This window comes from Amblyraja radiata, chromosome 6, assembly GCF_010909765.2.
Source record: "Amblyraja radiata isolate CabotCenter1 chromosome 6, sAmbRad1.1.pri, whole genome shotgun sequence".
NCBI lineage: Eukaryota > Metazoa > Chordata > Chondrichthyes > Rajiformes > Rajidae > Amblyraja > Amblyraja radiata.
This window is the reverse complement of record NC_045961.1, coordinates 40,442,859-40,458,518: the sequence shown is the minus strand read 5'-3', so window position 1 is coordinate 40,458,518 and position 15,660 is coordinate 40,442,859. Positions and strand designations below refer to the sequence as shown.

At 43.1% G+C, this 15,660-nt stretch overlaps 1 protein-coding gene across 1 annotated transcript in view; it reads right to left on the bottom strand.

The window, feature by feature from the left end:
- The window catches only part of LOC116974281 (sodium/hydrogen exchanger 2-like), a 77,868-nt gene that overhangs the window by 43,293 nt on the left and 18,915 nt on the right, over positions 1–15,660 (bottom strand). The window contains exon 3 of the mRNA XM_033022598.1: positions 8,824–9,074. Within this exon, the coding sequence (XP_032878489.1) occupies positions 8,824–9,074 (251 nt within the window). The remainder of the gene's footprint in view (positions 1–8,823; positions 9,075–15,660) is intronic.

Genomic DNA, 15,660 nt, shown 5'->3' with positions numbered 1-15,660 from the left:
TTTTATGTTTAATTCCCATAAATTAATGGGCATTTTAATCATCTTGCGAGTGGGTTTTTGTGGAACGTGATTGATTGGAACGTTGCGGTTGCAGTGAATTTGAACCCCATATCGGCAGGAGAAACACTTCCGGTTGGTATGGGGCCAAAATCACATTATCGCCAAGGAAATTTTGATTAGTCATCCTAAGAAGCAAGTTTATATGTAAAATAAACTTACATTTTGTTTTGTCCCCTACGTGAGATCCGTCCCGTTGTAGGCGTTAGAAGTAGCTTTTTATTTTACTCCAGGGATTAAATTGTCTCATGATTTTTTTTTTAAACTTCCGAGAACGGAAGTCAGAATGATTTTTCTGCATCAGCTAGCAGCTCGAGAAAATCTCGGACAGGCAGGAGAAAACGGCATTTTAATCCCGTTTCCCCCCCCCACCCCCCTCCCCCCTCAAAGGTGTCAAATTCAGGCATACGGCTGGTGGCAGAACTGCAGCGTCACTGAAGGTAGATATTGTAACATCGCTAACAACTTCACTCATCTCTCTATCCTGCAAATCCACTTTGGATTTTCCATTGAATCGTGTCCCAATACATTTGAGTCTTATCTCTGAGGCAGTCTCCTTTGCTGAGAGAAGGACATAACCATTTCAGTCATTGGATTCTTTATGACTCCTGGGCCTTATTTCTATGTCCTTGTTATTCCAAAGTATATTGGTATTCTTAATAACTTGATTTTGTGCTACTCTTCTCTACGACTTTAATTTGGGATGCCTCATCTTGCAGACCCCATCTATACTTTCCTTTTTTTTTGCCCTACTTTGTCAAAATACCTCAAGGCTGGTCTGTCAAGCTTGGGCAACAGCACATTGAGCAGGTAACATCAGTGATCAGCATTAGTCTTGTTGGATTAACTATTGCTACAATACCATGCATTTTTCTCTTATTTTATCCAGGTTCATATGGAGATGGTTGGAGAAGGTTAATTAAAATTTGCAAAGAGTTGAAGACAGACATTATGATAAGGACTCTACAAGCTTCATTACATACATCTCGCAGAATCAGAGCACAAACAAGATGACGGATCTGCTGTTGGTCTTGCCCTCCATACCTGTACCAGATCCTGGCTGCATTTCAACTTTACTTTCAGACTTTAGAGATACAACTTGTGAACAGGCCATCCGCAGCAAACACACAGTACACTAGCACTATCCTAAACACACAAGTGAAAATTTACAATTCAAAGAAACCAATTAACCTACAAACCAGTACTTTTCTGGAGTGTGGAGGAAACCAGTGCACCCGGAGAAAACCCACCTGGTCACTGGGAGAGCGTACAATCTACATACTGACAGCACCTGTAGTCAGGATTGAACCTGGGTATCTGCCACTGCATGGCAGCAACTCCACTGCTGTGCTGCCCCCAAGACCCTGTTTGTTAAGAGCCCGTGTGGTCAGTCATCTTTGAAACAGTCTCTCCACACTCAATGAATATGAAATGTTCTTGCATTAAAGGCAACAGCTTTAATTTCTCTAATTACAGCCAGATAACTGCTTACTTCACATTTCCAGTCCCCAATGCCCCTGCTTCTGAAATTCTTTGAAATCTGTCACAAGAAGTCAGAAGTTTAGAAGTCATAGGAGCAGAATTAGGCCATTCGGCCCATCGAGTCTATCAATCATGGGTGATCTATCTTTCCCTCTTAACCCCATTCATCCATACCTTTTGACACTCTTACTAATCAAGAACCTATCAATTTCTATTTCACAAATACCCAATGATTTGGCCTCCACAGCCGTCTATGACAACAAATTCAACAGATTCACCACCCTCTGTCTAAAAAAATTCCTCCTCATCTCCTTTCTACAGGTGTGTCCTTTTATTCTGAGCTGCACCTTCTGGTCCTAGACTCTCCCACTAGTGGAAGCATCCTCTCCACATCGACTCTATCAAGGCCTTTCACTTTTTGGTAGTTCAATGAGATTCCACCCCCATCTAGAAGGATGCCAATGAGTACAGGCCCAGAGCCATCAAGCGCTCATCATACGTTTACCCAATTATCCTCGTCGATAGAACGATACGGCAAGGAAACAAGCCTTATGGCCCAATGAGCCCACTCTGACCTTCAACCACCCATTTTACACTAATCGTACAATAAATCCATTTCTTAAACAAATGTCCAAGTTCTCTTTCAACTCAACAACATACAGTGGGCCAATTTATGGTGGCAAAATGACCTCCCAACTCGTGTCTTTGTGATGAAGAAGAAACTTGGCGGAAACCTGTGTGGTTGCCGGGAGAACGCACTAACTCCACACAGACCGAGCCAGAGGTCATAACTGGGCCTGGGTCTCCAGTGTTAATGGACAAGACCACTACCAGCTGGACCCACTGTCACACTCCCAGGCTGTGGCTTCAATTATCCTGCAACTCCCATTGTTTAATTTTCATTAACTTTGGTGCTCATTCCAACTCCCTTTAGCCAACCTAGTTCATGCCGACAAGTGATCACACGTACACTAGTTCTAGCTTACACAGTAGAGACAATTTACAGAAGCCAATAAACCTATACATCTTTTGGATGTGGGATGAAACCAGAGTACCTGGTGAAAATCCACGAGGTCATGGGAGAACCTACAAACTCGGTACAGTTTGTGCAACGTCAATTTTTTAAATACGGCAAAATGATATTATTCATTTCGATTTAAGGCACAATATAAATCCACTGGGGTCTAGCAAGGCTTACAAATGGATTATTAATTGCTCAGAATAAAAAAAATGTTGGGTAAAATACACAATCAAATAAATTTATATCGTCTGTGGAAGCCGCAGGGCAAACAGCCACAACCTGTCTGGTTCTGCACCATTATATTTTCTATTAAAGTAGTGTGCTGTGAGAAATCAAGATAGGACTTTGTAGTTTTTCCACCACCAGAGGTTCTCATTGCATTTTTGCCTTTCAAATGCATTTAAGAAAATATCGTCACTGGAAATACACAAATGGCTATTAAGCAAATGTATCTCTCAGAAGTTAACAATAAATAACAAGCAGGCTCTCAGTTCCTCCACAAATATAGAAGCTTCTATCGTAAACACCTTTGGCCTCAAAACAATTCAAGTCAGAGTTGGTATCAATAGTTTACATCGAAGATAGACACAAAGAGCTGGAGTAATTCAGCGGTTCAGGCAGCATCTCTGGAGAAAAAGGGTGGGTGATGTTCCAGGTTGGGACCCTTCTGCAGAACCAACCCGAAATGTGACCCATCCTTTGTCTCCAGAGATGATGCCTGGCCCATTGAGTTACTTCATCACTTTGTGTCTATCTTCGATATATACCAGCATCTGCAGTGCCTTTCTACACATCAATAGTTTACATGTTAGAAATTAAAATGTTGACATATTTCCTTTGCCTATATTAAGCACCCCCCCCCCAAAACATGTTTAATTCAGTTTATTTTTGTAGAAATTGGATTATGAAATAAGCCGTGTGATTCACTCCAGCTGATTCCCTTAACTCTTCCTCATGCCATGGAAACAAATATTAGTTTAAAAATTGTCAGATCCAATATGCCGTTCCAATATTGAACATTAATGGAGACAAGGGATTGTATGGGATGACTTCCAGCAAGTATTAACTTTGAAAGTCCTCTAGCTGTTTTGACTGTGCATTCTAACACATTCCAGGGTAAATTTATGGCATGAGGCAGTATTATTGTAGTGACTGATCATATTCAGTATTTGGATCAAAATACTACTCCCGCACGACTATCAAATGATCAACCAAGCATGCTAAATCTGAAAGTTTGCATTCATCCCAAACAACAGAATTATAATAAGTACATAAGAACAACAAAATAGAATTAGGAGCAGCATTAAAGCCCTGTCCCACCGTACAAGTTCATTCCAAGAGCTCTCCAGAGTTTAAAAAAAAAAAATCAAACTTGTGGTAAACACGGAGAATGAACGTAGCGGGTACGTCAGAGCTCGGGGGCGTCTCTTAGCGCTAACGGCAGGTACTCGGGAAGACTCGCTAACGGCAGGTAAGCACGGGAAGACTCGTGAAGATTTTTCAACATGATGAAAAATGTCCACGAGAGCCCCGAGTACCGACGAGTGGCCATTACCGTAAATCTCCGAGTTTGAATCAGGGCAAACTCGGGAGAGCTCTTGGAATGAACTCGTACCGTAGGACAGGGCTTTTAGACTTATTTAACAAGAATGCAGCCAATCTGACCCTGGGTAGACAAATGCTGGAGTAACTCAGTGGGTCAGGCAGCATCTCTGGAGAAAGGGAATAGGTGACATTTCGGGTTGAGACTCTTCTTCAGACTTAGAGTCAGAGGAAAGTGAACCAAGAGATATAAAAGGTACATAGGACAAATGAATTAAAGATATGCAAAAAGCAACAATGTTCAAGAAAAGGTGGTCCACAATGGTCCATTATTGGCTGTGGGGTAGGTGATAACCAGTAATACAATGCAACTCAACAGGATGACAGTGAAACTAGTATGAAGACTAGGGGGGGGGGGGGGGGGGGGGGGGGGAGGGGAAGGGAGAAACAGAGAGCGAGGGGATGCAAGGGTTACTGGAAGTACGAGAAACCAATATTCACACTGCTGGGTTTAAGCTGCCCAAGCAAAATACGAGGTGCTGTTCCTCCAGTTTGCATTTGGCCTCATTGACAATGGAGGCGGTGCAGGGCAGAAAGGTCAGTATGGGAATGGGAAGGGGAGTTAAAGTGTTTGGCAACCGGGAGAACACACAAGCAAAGGCAGATTTAGTGAAGATGTTCAGCAAAATATTTGCGCTTGGTCTCACCTTCTGAACCTTCTGAATTTTGTAGTTGGCAGAGCAGTACTCTGCATATCACCAACTTGGACAATTTAACATGTTATCAAGCCAATTAACCTACAAACCTGTACGTTTTTGGAGTGTGGGAGGAAACTGAAGTTCTCTGAGAAAACCCACGCAGATCACGGGGAGAACGTACAAACTCCATACAGACAGCACCCGTAGTCGGAATCGAACCCAGGTCTCTGGTGCTAAATTTTGCTGCAAGGCAGCAACTCTACCGCTGTGCCACCATGACTGCCACCGTATATCACCGATATACAGGAGTTCCCACCTGGAACAGCGGATGGAGTAGATTAGGTTGGAGGAGCAGTAAGTGAAGCTTGGGGACGGAGTCCCTACATGGAGTCAAGGGAGGAGGTATAGGGACAGGTGTTACATCTCCTGCACTTGCAGGGGAAGGTACCTGGGAAGAAATGGTTTGGGTGGGGAGGCACGAGTTAACCAGGGAGTACTTGGTCAAGACTCGAGACTGCTTAATTGTCATTTGGAGCAAAAACAGATCAATAATTTTTTTACTTGCAGCAACACAATAGGCCGAGAAAACAGTACTCATGGATAACATAACAAACATCTTAAATCAGGATCTTATACATCTCTGTGATTACCCCTTATGCTGTTGCACAGCAGTAGAGTTGTGGCCTTACATTGCCAGTGACCCGTGTTTGATAACAGGTGCTCTCTGTATGGAGTTTGTACGTTCTCTGTGTGGCCTCATGGGTTTCTCCAGGTGCTCGGTTTCTTCCCACATTCAAAAGACATATAGGTTTGTAGGTTTATTGGCTTCTGTAAATTGCCCCTTGTGTGTAGGATGTGAAGCTGGGATAACACAGAACTGGTGTACGAGTGATTGTTAATTGGTGCAGACTCAATGGGATGAAGGGCCCACTTCCCTGCTGTATCTGTATCTAAACTAAACTCAAAGTCCTAGCCCACTCACCTTCTCCCATAGCTTAGGTCCTCAAATCCTGGCAACGTCTTCATAAAATCATGTGTGACAATTTGATGAAACCAATTGTATCCTACTTAGTTCTTAAAAAAAGAGCGATTGCTGGAAGTTCCAATCTTGGGCAAGTTCGGGCTCTGGTTTATGGGTGGTTGACCTCTTGAAACATTAAAAGGCATTTCATCTGCCCCCAGTGTGTAACTTTTCTTGGTTATTGCTTATTCTCTGGCTTGATGCTGTTCAACTCCATTGTCAGCTGATGCTTGGAAAAGCAGTAAACCAGCGAGAACACACACACGCACACACGCGCGCGCGCGCGCGCAATGGAAAGGGCAGAGCTACTGGAAAATATTTAGGAATTCTCCAATCCTATCAAAACTAATACTCACAGGAAACATTTTGATGAATCAGAAGCTCAAATTAGTTCCGATGTGTTCTGGATTAGTTTGCCTTAGGCCACTTTTTAAATTATAGCAAACCCAGTACAAGGTCAAACAAGCAACAAAAGTGATAAGTGGCTAGATAACCCGTTTTAATTACACCAGTTGAATTGTTTCTCAGTGCTCAAGGATTGAAACAAAATGTGGCAAGGTAGGAGACTCCAGTTCCCAAGACTAGATGCGTAGGAAGGAACTGCAGATGCTGGTTTATACGGAAGATAGACACAAAATACTGGAGTAAGTCAGCGGGTCACGCAGTATCTCTGAAGAAAAGGAATAGGTGATTTTTGGGACGAGACCTTTCTGCAGACTGAAGAATAGACCCACTGCATGCAACCTGTTCTTATAAATTCAGACTTTCAAATGCTGTAAGTTACTGAAACTGCAGCCTATTCAATTTTCTAAAAAGGGGCAACCATATTTTCATTAGACACCCCCCCTCTGCCAAACTGCCTAAAACACAAAGTGTGCCCAAAAGAAAAGCTAACAGTTTTACATTTTCACTGCTTAGAGGTATGCTGTATATGTGGAAATTCAGATTCACTGCTTGCACTGAAAGAGAATTATGCACTGATTTTAATTACCATGAGCTCACACACAGATTAAATTGAGTATTGTAGATCAACTGGTCATATGCAAACAAAAAGCTTTCTGGCTATGGTTGATGAAATACATGTAAACTTAACCACCTGGTGAGATTAGTGCAGGAACAAAATACAGTGCCAACTAATTTTCCATTCCACGGTGTAGGACATTGTCAGGCTTATGGACAACACACAAAATAGATTAATAACGCAAAAACATAACAAAAACCCATATCTTTCCATAACTGCCAAGTGTCCATTTTTAAACTTCATTGAATGACCATGTTACTTAAGGTTGGGCAGTGTGGAATCAAAATAATGTATACACCAAGAACAAGCACTGCAACAGAACCATTATATTTGAATAAACACAGAATAGATTGTTAGAATTATACAACAGGAAAACAGGTCCTTTGCCCAACTCATCCACGCTGATCAAAATGCCTCTGTATTTCATTCCATCAGTTTATGCCTGGTCCATTTGTTTAAGGTCCATATCCTTCATAACCATTCCTATCTATGTACTTGTCCAAATGTCTTTTACATCTTGTAATTGTACCTGCCTCTACCACTGTCTGTTTAGAGATACAGCATGGACACAGGCCCTTCAGCTCATCAAGTCCACGCTGACCAGCCATCACCCATACAGTGGTTCTACTCTATTCACTAGGTACAATTAACCTACAAACCTGCATGTGTTTGGAATATGGGAGGAAACCAGACTACCCAGAGAAACCTCATGTGGTCACAGGGAGAATGGACAAACTCCATACAGGCAGCACGCATAGTCAGGATCAAACCCGAGTCTCTGGTGCTGCAAGGCAGCAACTCTACCGCTGAGCCACCGTGTCTGCCAACTCATTCCATATATGCACCACAGTCTGTGTGAATAACCATCCCTCAAATCCTGTTTAAATAGTTCACCTCTCACCTGTAGCCTTTAGCTTCTGCCTCCCCTGCCCTGGAGAAAAACAGACCACGTACCCAATCTATTTAATTTTATAAATCTCTCCAAATTCACCCCTGTGTATTTTACTCCAGGACAAATCCATCAAACCCCTTCTCGTATCTTAATTCCTCCAGTCCAGGCAACATTCCCATTAATCTTTTCTACCTTAAATTCATTGCCCATGCCTGATTTAAATAATTCAATTGCACTTGTCCAAGCTAAATTCCATCAGCCACTCCCTAACCCACTTTCAATGTTGATCCAGACCATAGGTAGTTCTGGCACATTACCTACCATCTCATCTGAAACCAACTTTCACAATCAGATAACATGCACAAAGGCCCCTTAACAATAATACTTTTCTCATTCTGCATTATTTAGAAATACAGTTCAGCCTTGTTAAAATGTATTGTGGTATGTTACACAATGGGTTATAAACAGGATTATGGGCACAGCAGCGGAGAGATACATAACTCCGTCCAACACATAGTCCAGCACCTTGGCATAGCTACAATCTGATCAATTTCTGCAGCCATGGGAGACAGTGACGCAGCGGTAGAATTGCTACCTTACAGCGCCGGAGACACATGTTAGATCCTGACTACAGATGCTGTCTGCACAGAGTTTTCACATTCTCCTTGTGACCACGTGGGTTTTCTCTGGGTACTCCGGTTTCCTCCCACGCTCCAAAAAATGTACGGGCTTGTAGATTAATTGGCTTATGCAAATTGGTCGTAGCGTGTAAAATAGTGCGAGTGTATGGTGTGATTGCTGGCCGGCGAGAGCTCGATGGAGTGAAGGGCCCATTTTCACGCTGTATCTCTGCAGTTGAAGTAAAGGTGACGTTTCGGATTGAAGAAGAGTTCTGACCCGAAATGTCACCCTACTTTTTTCCAGAGATGCTGCAGGACCCGCTGAATTACTCCTGCATTTTGTATATCTTCAGTATAAACCAGCACCTGCAGTTCCTTCCTAAAATTTGCTATCCAAGCTGCATTGAGAGAAAATGACCAGTAAAACTGATCTTCAATTAACTTAGTAAGAAATCATGAGGATACTTACGCCATGATACCAGACATGTGGAACATTTCTGCTGTCAGGTAGGAAAGGTAACTGAACAGGAAGACGAACAGTGGCTCAATTATGCGAACATTCTGAGTGAAGCGGGTGGTGAAAGCTGCAACAAATCCATAGATAATTCCAACCACTACGCCGCCAATGCTCACCACAAAGAATTGGGCAATTGCAGCAAAGATATCCACAGCTATAATAGTGCGCATCTGGCAGAGCTCCTTGAATGAGTGGTACAGAGCCTGAAAAGAAAAACAAAAACACATCACCCAATAGTACACATTCTAGCTAGTGGGCATTCCATCGCCACAGTCAAATCAAACCAATAGAAAACGTCAAAAAATACTTCTTAATGCTTGCACCTTGGGGGCGGCACGGTAGTGTAGCGGTAGAGTAGCTGCCTTACAGCGCCAGAGACCCGGGTTCAATCCTGACTATGGGTGCTGTCTGTATAGAGTTTGTAAGTTCTCCCCGTGACGGCGTGGGTTTTCCCCGGTTTCCTCACACACTTCACAGATGTGCAGTTTTACAGGTTAATGGGCATCGGTAAAGATTGTTAATTGTCCCTAGTGTGTGTTTAGGATAGTGCTAGTGTACCGGGATCACTGGTCGGCGTGGACTCGGGGGGCCAATTGTGCCTGTTTCCGCCCTGTACCACTGAACTAAACCAAACAAAAGCTTCATTTTGCTTTAAATAACTTAATTAATTTTAGGAAGAATCAAGTTTGGAATCAAAGGTGGACAAGTTGAGCCTTGTGGAGCCTCTTCCCACCCATCACCTTACCGGCACTCTTTTCTCCATTAGCATTGCTTCTCCACACTGCCTTGGCGAGGCCACCAGCATAATACAGGACAAGTCTCACCCTGATCACCTTCCTCTCCCCTCTACGAAGAGGTACAGAAGTCTGAAAATTCATACCTCCCGATTCGGGGACCATTTCTTCCCAGCTGTTATCAGCTGCCAGCTAGAATGCAGTTCCTACTTCCCATCTACCTCATTGGAGATCTTTAAAGAATCTTCAAACAGACTTTAGCTTGCACTAAATGGTATACCCTTTATCTGTACACTGTGGACAGCTTGATTGGGAACATGTTTAGTCTTTTCTTTGACTGGATAGCATGCAACAAAAAGTTTTTGTACTACACCTCGGTACACATGACAATAATAAACTAAACTAAACAAGCTGGAGCCCAAAAGCAAGATGGCATCAGAAACACGCACAAGAAAGCCAATGTATACAGTCTCTCAAACACCGTGAAAGATAGCTCCTACCAGATAGTACCTCGAGGTGACATGATGGGATGCAACCAACAGGAGCCATACAATGTCTACAGCATGTAGGCTACCCAGAGATAGATTGTAATTGGCACCGTCAAGAGACTTTGGCTTCTCCGACAGAAAACACCAGGACTGGTTTGGATAGAGTGGCCATGAAAGCCAGAACTAATTAAATGCACTAGTTTGCCATTGGATTAAAACTGCCAGCATTTGCCACAAAGAGAGATTGGATAGACTAGGATTGTTTTCCTGCAATATCAGAGTTTATGGGGAGACCTGAGAGATTAGTATGAGTGGCATCGATAGGGTAGACAGTCAGAACCTTATTCAAGGTGGAAATGTCCTGGACTAGTGCACATAGTTTTAAGGTCCAAGAGACAAAGTTTAAGAGAGATGTGGCAGGGCAATATATTTATAAATATATTTATATATATAATCTCCTGTTCCTGCACATGATCCATATCCTTCCATTCCAGGTACCCACTGCTTGCTTGCTTGCTTGCTTGCTTGCTTGCTTGCTTGCTCGCTCGCTCGCTCCACAGGACAACTATTAGTCGTGCACTCCACAAATCGGGCCTTTATGGAAGAGTGGCAAGAAGAAAGCCATTGTTGAAAAAAAGCCATAAGAAGTCCCGTTTGCAGTTTGCCACAAGCCATGTGGGGGGACACAGCAAACATGTGGAGGAAGGTGCTCTGGTCAGATGAGACCAAAATTGAAGTTTTTGGCCTAAATGCAAAACGCTATGTGTGGCGGAAAACTAACACTGCACCTCACCCTGAACACACCATCCCCACTGTGAAACATGGTGGTGGCAGCATCATGCTGTAGGGATGCTTTTCTTCAGCAGGGACAGGGAAGCTGGTCAGAGTTGATGGGAAGATGGATGGAGCCAAATACAGGGCAATCTTGGAAGAAAACCTGTTAGAGTCTGCAAAAGATTTGAGTGGGGCGGAGGTTCACCTTCCAGCAGGACAACGACCCTAAACATACAGCCAGAGCTACAATGGAATGGTTTAGATCAAAGCATATTCATGTGTTAGAATGGCCCAGTCAAAGTCCAGACATAAATCCAATTGAGAATCTCTGGCAAGACTTGAAAATTGCTGTTCACAGATGCTCTCCATCCAATCTGACTGAGCTTGAGCTATTTTGCAAAGAAGAATGGGCAAAAATTTCAGTCTCTAGATGTGCAAAGCTGGCAGAGACATACCCCAAAAGACTTGCAGCTGTAATTGCAGCGAAAGGTGGTTCTACAAAGCATTGACTCAGGAGGGCTGAATACTTTTGCACGCCACACTGTTCAGTTTTTTATTTGTAAATAAATTTGAAAACCATGTATCATTTTCCTTCCACTTCACAATTATGCATCACTTTGTGTTGGTCTATCACATCTAATCCCAATAAAATACATTTACGTTTGTGGTTGTAACGTGACAAAATGTGGAAAAGTTCAAGGGGTATGAAAACTTTTGCAAGCCTCTGTATATATAGGGCAGTGGGTACCTGGAATGGCCTGCCAGGCGTGGTGGCTGATAGTGGTGCTCAAGTGATTTTTAGATGGGCACATGGATAAGCAGGAATGGAAGGATATGGATCATGTGCAGGAAGAGGAGATTAGCTTAAACAGGCATCATATTTGGCAAATACATGGTGGGCTGAACCAAAGATACTAGAGGAGCTCCTCAAGTATCTTTGGGCTGAACAGCCTGTTCCTGCACTATACTTTTCTATGTCCATTGTCTTAAAACTACTGTAAAGAAGTGTTATCAACACACTGTGACTTTACTTCCTTTATTCATACTGTGGCATTACAGAGAGCACTAGCTGTACGTGGTCTGTCACGGAAACTAGAGAGGGATATGTGGGTGGGGAGGTTGTAATTATACTTGTGATATGGGGAGTGGTTAGTAGTGATGAGGTAACTATATTAAGGGTCACATGCATATGTCATCTACAACTACCACCACGCATCAAGGGAGGAGAAACAGTTCTACTAGCACCTGAAGGTGGAAATGCAACACAAAATGCATCACTAGGACAGATGGCGAATGAAAGAGCCTAGGTGGATAGAAGCCTATTTATTAATGACTTGGATGAGCCTGTAGATGGCATGATTGGCAAGTTGCAAATGATAACAATATTGGTGGTATGGTTCACAGTGAAGGTGGTTGGCTAAGGTTAGAGAGTAATTGGGGGAAAAGGGGAAAGAATGGTAGATAAAATGTCACTCGGGCAAACCAGGACAGAACAAACACCAGATGTTGAACGAAGGAGACGTTGGAGTACCAGCACACAATTCCCCTAAAGTTGCAACACAGGTAGACTGGGATGTGAAAGTGGTGTATAATATGCTTGCTTTCATTGACTGAAGCATTGAGCACAAGATTTGGGATGTCATTTCAGCTGTTATCAGGCAACGGAATCATCCTACCACAACCAGAGAGCAGTCCTGAACTACTATCTACCTCTTCAGGGACCCTTGGACTATCCTTGATTTGACTTTGCTGGCTTTACCTTGCACTAAATGTTATTCCATTATCATGTATCTATACACTGTAAATAGATCAATTATAGTCATGTAGTGTCATTTGGCTGACTGGTTAGCATGCAACAAAAGCTTTTCACTGCACCTCAGTACACGTGACAATAAAACTAGACTGAACATGACATCGGTAGACTGTACTAGTGCAACAAAGTCCAATAAAGTCCGATTAAAGATAGTCCAAGAATCTCCAGTGAGGTAGTAGTAGCTCAGGATGTTTGAGCTCAGTTCAAAATGATAGATTGGGCTTAATACTCAACACAAGCTAAACAAACATTCTCTATCAACCTGTCCCAAATAATACAAGGGCCTCCGTGGATGACAGCCAAGACCCAAGAGTTTAATTAAGGAAAGATAGCCAATTAGTGCTTATTAGAAATGCCACATGGAACCCCTCAGCTACTACCACCCCACATAACAATAAAAGGTCTAGGGCAAGACCCAAACAAACATATTTCACCTCTGATAGTAGATATCAATGATAAAATTAAGTCTCATCTCTTGTGTGCCAATTCAGCCTTCTGCAAGCTGAGGAAGAGGAGTGCAAGGATCAAAAACTCAAACCAAACAAAGTTCATAGCGATGATACAAACAAAGTGTTGGAGCAACTCAGCAAGTCAGGCAGCATATCTGGAGAAAATGAATGGATAACATTTCGGGTCATAACCCTTCTTCAAACTGAAACTAGAGGGGGAGGGTAAACTGGACCTAGGAAAAGTTAAAAACAAATCAAGGCCGGTGGCATTTGTCCAGAGACGGTGCCTGACCGGCTGAGTTACTCCAGCACTGTGTCCATATTCGATATAAACAAACATCTGCGGTTCCTTCCTACATAATGTTCATACCCTCAGGAGCAGCTGTGATCCATGACCTTATGAACATTGCTACGTATGGACAACCTACACAAGGCTTTGCAATGCAATGGATAGACACCATCTAAGCCATCTCTACAAATTCTGCCAAACCCACTGGCAAGCTAAGCGAGCCAAATGACATCTAGTCCGAGGGTAATATTTCATGCATCAACGATGTAATAATATTCATTGGTCTCCAAGGGGCATTGGTTGTATTCCTGATGCTGGTCTTCAAAAATAAACCGATTAATCTGAAGGACGAGATTGCCAAGAGGACACAGGAATCAAGTTGGATTTAAAGTCATTATATGCTTATCATTAAATACTTGGAGTCTTTCATGATGCTGACTTTGGGAGAAAGTGCCCATCTGGTATTCAGCAGTTAAAAGAGGAATTATAAAACTCCAAAACTGAAAATACTCTAATCAATGGGACCCAATAGCTCCACATACATCTGGCAAATGTTAGTTAAACCTTTACCAGGATGAATTGCTACAATTCACTGCATATGCTTGAAAGTTTATGATCTCCAACGACACCTACAGTGCCAAACAAACAATGGTCTTAAGGTAGTCACAAGATGGTGGAGTAACTCAGCAGATCAGAGAATAGAGCAGCTGGGCTTGTACCCTCTGGAGTTTAGAAGGATGAGAGGATATCTCATTGAAACATATAAGATTGTTATGAGTTTGGACACCATAGAGGCAGGAAACATGTTCCCGATGTTGGGGGAGTCCAGAACCAGGGGCCACAGTTCAAGAATAAGGAGTAAGCCATTTAGAACGGAGACGAGGAAACATTTTTTCTCAGACAGGAACAAATAGTAGGGATTAACGGGTCCCTTTCAGAATGGCAGGCAGTGACTAGTGGGGTACCGCAAGGCTCGGTGCTGGGACCGCAGCTATTTACAATATATATTAATGATTTAGATTGAAGGGATTACAAGTAACATTAGCAAATTTGCAGAGGACACAAAGCTGGGTGGCAGTGTGAACTGTGAAGAGGATGCTATGAGAATGCAGGGTGACTTGGACAGGTTGGGTCAGTGGGCAGAAAAACAGGAAGGTAGATTACTATCTAAATGGTGTCAAGTTGGGAAAAGGGAAAGTACAATGGGATCTGAGGGTCCTTGTTCATCAGTCAATAAAAGTAAGCAAGCAGGTACAGCAGGCAGTGAAGAAAGCGAATGGCATGTTGGCCTTTATAACAAGAGGAGTTGAGTATAGGAGCAAATAGGTTGTTCGGGCCCTAGTGAGACCACACCTGGAGTATTGTGTGCAGTTTTGGTCCCCTAATTTGAGGAAGGACATTCTTGCTATTGAGGGAGTGCAGCGTAGGTTTACAAGGTTAATTCCTGGGTTGGCGGGACTGTCATATGCTGAGAGAATGGAGTGGCTGGACTTGTACACTCTGGAGTTTAGAAAGATGAGAGGGGATCTTATTGAAACATATAAGATTAAGGGTTTGGACACGCTAGAGGCAGGAAACATGTTCCCGATGTTGGGGGAGTCTAGAACCAGGGGCCACAGTTTAAGAATATGGGGTAAGCCATTTAGCATGGAGACGTGGAAACACTTTTTCTCACAGATAGTGGTGAGTCGGTGGAATTCTCTGCTTCAGAGGGCAGTGGAGGCCGGTTCTCTGTATACTTTCAAGAGAGAGCTAGATAGGGCTCTTAAAGATAGCGTAGTCGAGGGATATGGGGAGAAGGCAGGAACGGGGTACTGATTGGGGATGATCAGCCATGATCACATTGAATGGCGGTGCTGGCACGAAGGGCTGAATGGCCTACTCCTGCACCTATTGTCCATTGTCAGGCAGCACCTCTGGGGAAAATGGATAGGTGACACTTTTGGTCAGGATACTTCCCGACCTGAAACATCACCTACAAATTTTCCCCAGAGACTCACTGAGTTACTGCAGCAGTGTTTATATTAGGTATAAATCAGCACCTGCAGTTCCTTTTTATTATATTATAAATGGTGTCGAGGTAACAGGTACATGGAAAGGAGGGCTTTGGGCGAGACCTGTATAGTTGGAGCATCTTGGTCAGCATGGGCAAGTTGGGAGGAGGGCCCGTTTCTGTGCTGTATGACCCTCTACAAGAGGTCACAAAGCCCAAGGTTATAAACTAAGGTTCACGTCTGAAGAA